This window comes from Garra rufa, chromosome 4 (genome assembly GCF_049309525.1).
Source record: "Garra rufa chromosome 4, GarRuf1.0, whole genome shotgun sequence".
Taxonomy (NCBI): Eukaryota; Metazoa; Chordata; class Actinopteri; order Cypriniformes; family Cyprinidae; genus Garra; species Garra rufa.
In genome coordinates, this window is record NC_133364.1 from 24,804,336 (window position 1) to 24,808,673 (window position 4,338).

The following is a 4,338-nucleotide window of genomic DNA, read 5'->3' on the forward strand; positions in this document are numbered from 1 at the left end:
TGAAATTCCTAACCATAAATTACTTGGCTCATTAATTATTCAGACAAACTGCATCTGAATAGTGATTTAATCATTTCTTTCTTCTATTATAGTGGGTTGGTGCCAAACAACATGAGCTTCAGGTGAACTCTATGCAGTTGCTGTATTATCAAGCACCCATGTCTTCAGCATTTCTGATGGTCTTAGTACCGTTTTACGAACCCTTCACCGGAGAGGGTGGTATCTTTGGCCCTTGGTCATTTCAGGCCCTGGTAAGAGAGCGAGCAAGAACGTCTCTGTTCTTTCAATGACTCACACATTCCCTCTGCACGTACCCAAAGGGATTTCTTACATATACAAACACACAGCCACAAAGAGCTCCTTGTGTTATTGCCTAGATTTCCTAGGGGGTTATGTTTTTTCCCCCATTGGATTAAAATTTCACATGTTTTTTTATTTAACAAACAAACAAAAGGTATTTATATGATTCAAGTCTTGAGAAATGAGCTGAATAGTATTTTTCAAATGGTTAACTCTTGATTTTTTTCCCCCCTTCATCAAGGTCATGGTTCTGCTGTCTGGTGTTATTGCCTTTCTGGTCAATTTGTCCATTTACTGGATCATTGGGAACACGTCTCCTGTTACGTATCCTTTCTGCTAATTCTTTAAAATATCAGTCGTTCAGCTGTGGCTGTTTCTTTCCGTTCTATTCTTGGTGCAGAACACACCCTTTAGACAAATATCTCAAAACCGTGCTCTCTGTACATAACTTTATTGTTTGTTAATTGTCAGGTTAGGTCTATAATGCAAGCAAATGTTTGTTTACAGAGACTTCACAAAGCTTGGCAAATAATTAACATGTAGTTACTGTACACACTTGTTTAATAATGAAAGCTGTAAATCAAGGCACATTTTTTTTTTTTAGCCCTGATGTATAGTGACAACATTTCATGGTTTGAATACACCCATTGAATGCCAGTTCATGAGAGAGACCTTTCTCAAAGTAAGCAGTAGAGGGAGCACTTTGCTCTGTTTTAAACTGCACTTTTGGGCCTCTTATTATTAGGCAAGGGTTTTCAAAAAGGGGTTTTAAAGTCAAGGACATGGAAATATGATGGTCTGCTAGCTTATATTCTGGTAGCCCTCTTTCTAAAATATACTAGCAACTATATATTCTTTTCATGTGTAAAAAATAATTGATGTTATACGAAAAATAGATAATTCAGATAACACTTGTCCAGTGTTTTTAACAAATTCAGTCACTTTTAATCAGTGCTGGAGTGTGTAGTTTGTGATGTTGATTTAGAATAATCATGAATCAATATAAATAGAAGTTACAGTTAAGCCTATTCCCAAACTCATTAATCTGCGTTTAAGTTGATGTTAATTTAGTTGATTTATCCATCGATTAATATTAAATGGCATGTTATACATTACTATTTAAAAACAGCAATATGCAATTTTTTTTTTTACATTTTTAATAGTGCTGTCTTTTCAGTTTGTGTTTACATAATATGTGTGTGTACTGTGTATATTTGTATATGTATATATATATATATATATATATATATATATATATATATATATATATATATATATATATATATATATATATATATATACATACATACACATACATGTATATATTTAATAAATATTTCTATAACAGACTTTTATTTCGATGTGATTAATTGTAACTAATCGATTTGACAGCACTGATTTTTAACAGATTAATTAACTTTTTTTACATAGCACTTTCATGAGAATGATATCTCTAGATCAATATTAATAATAACATTAACTGATTTTACTTTACCATGTTTATTAACTATTTTACAAAAACATATTCGCAAGACTGATTTATCTATAAATCAGCACCTGAAAAACGTATTTTATTAACAGATTGTACTTATTTTTAATTGTTTTATTAACTTTTTTTAAAAGACTGATCCATCTCTAAATCAGTATTAAAATTCATTTATTTTATTAACAGATCATATATATTTATTTAAACAATTATTAAACAATTATTTAAACTTTTGATATTCATGAAACTGATATAGTCGTAAATCAATGTTAAAACTAACTTATTTTTTAACAAATTATTCATTTTTTTTTACATATTTAAAAGACTTATATATCTATAAATGGTATTAAAACAGATTATACTTATTCATTTTTAAAATATTTAGTAACTTTTTTACAAGACTGATACATCCCTAAACCAATATTAAAAATAACTTATTTTATAAACAGATTATATATTTATTTTTAATAGATCTTTATTTTTATATATATAAATATATATTTATTTATTAAAACTAACATGCTATTTCATGAACAAATTATTCATATTTATTTTAACAGATTTGTTACCTTTTTACAAATGTGTGTTATATCCATAAATTAACAGATTTATTATTCATTAATAGATTTATTTATGAACATATTTTACTGGTTTAACTGTAAATAAATTACATACATAACATAACCCTAAATCAATATTAAAACTAACTTATTTTTTAACAGATTGTGTGTGTGTGTGTATATGTGTATATATATATATATTAGTATTTTATTATTATTTATTGATTTATTTTCTTTACTTTTTTTATATATTCGCAAGACTGATATTCATAAATCAATTATTAATATTTATTTTTAATGGATTTATTAACTGTTTACATATCTGCTTACATTATATATATATATATATATATATATATATATATATATATATATATATATATATATATATATTCGCAAGACTGATATATTTATAAATCAATTGTTATATCCACAAATCCACAAATGTCTATTATTATTTTTTTATTTGTACTTGTTTATTTAAAATAGATTATATATATATATATATATACATATACATATTCACAAGACTGATTTGTCCATAAATCTATATTAAAACTAACCTCTGTTATTTTATTAACAGATTATAAAGTTTTTTTTACAGATTCTGTAACTTTTTGCATACTAACAAGATATATTATATTTTATTCTTAAATCAATATTAAAACCAACTGTTATTTTTTTGTTATTTTATTATTAACAGATATTTTGTGTTAAGATTTCTCTTAAATATCATATTCACAAATTAAATTAAATTAAATTAATGTAATTAATTTATTTGTTTAACAGATTTTACTTATTGTTTAACATATTTATTAACTTTTTACATTTTCCTAAGGGTGATATATTCATAAATCAATATTAAAACGAATGTTATTTTATTAAAAATTGTATTATATTTATTTTTTAACAAATGTAATAAATTGTATATATTTGTAAGACTGTTATATCCAAAAACTAATATTAAAACTAACATCTATTATTTTATTAAGATTACACTTATTTATTTTTAACAGATTTGTTAGCTTTTTACATTTTCACAAGACTGATATATCCATAAATCTGAATTAAAACTAACATCTGTTATTTAACTAACAGATAATGCTTTTTTTATATACATTTTTTTTTTACTTTTGTTGCATACTATCACTATCAAAACTGATATATCCTTATATCCTAATAATCAATATTAAAACTCTTGTTTTATTAACAGACTTTTGTGTGTAAGTAAGATTTCTCTTGAATATCATATTCAAAAGCCTAACAATAGAACATAAAAATCCTAACTGTAAAATGGTTTAAAGAATATTCACTTTCAGAAAGAACCAGGACAATAATTAAGAAACTGACTGCTGACTCATCTGTAAAGCTCAAGTCACATGTCCTCAAAGCCTCTTTCTCAATTGCAAGAGTCACAAGGGATCTCCAAAAGTCATTGTCAGACAAGTGCCCTTAACATTTATCCTCACAGCTACAACATGTTTGGACACTTCAAGTTCTGCATCACGTTACTGGGTGGGTACGTTCTCTTCCAGGACCCCTTGTCCTTAAACCAAGGTCTGGGCATCCTCTGCACCCTCATTGGCATCCTGGCATACACCCATTTCAAACTGGCAGAGCAGGAGGAGGGCAAAAGCAGGCTTACACAGAGGCCATAGGCCAGCTGATGTGCCAATCAACTTGAAAGCCAGTGTTCAGTGCCTGATTGGTTCAGGAATAGATAGCGATGGCTCCTGCACAGGAGCGTGAAGACTAACCATACATAGACTGGAAGGATGTAGGTTTAAGCCATAGAGGCTGAGAACTTCTAATAGCATTTCAATCTTTTTAAGAGTTTAATTTTTATTCCAAGTATTCAACATTTGCAAACAAACATGCAAAAAATGTGCCGTTTGAGAGTAAAACTCTCTTTGCTGAAGCATTTCCTTTTTTATTTTGTAAGTGTTATTTAATGATGTATTTTTCAAAAGGTCTGTACAACAATAAAACATT

General features: G+C 27.3%; 1 protein-coding gene across 1 annotated transcript in view; it reads left to right on the plus strand.

Annotated features, from left to right (window-relative positions):
• slc35e3 (solute carrier family 35 member E3) overlaps positions 1 to 4,338 on the plus strand; it is a 9,580-nt gene extending 5,242 nt beyond the window's left edge. Inside the window, exon 5 of the mRNA XM_073838640.1 lies at positions 3,818 to 4,338. Within this exon, the coding sequence (XP_073694741.1) occupies positions 3,818 to 4,004 (187 nt within the window). The 3' untranslated portion in view covers positions 4,005 to 4,338. The remainder of the gene's footprint in view (positions 1 to 3,817) is intronic.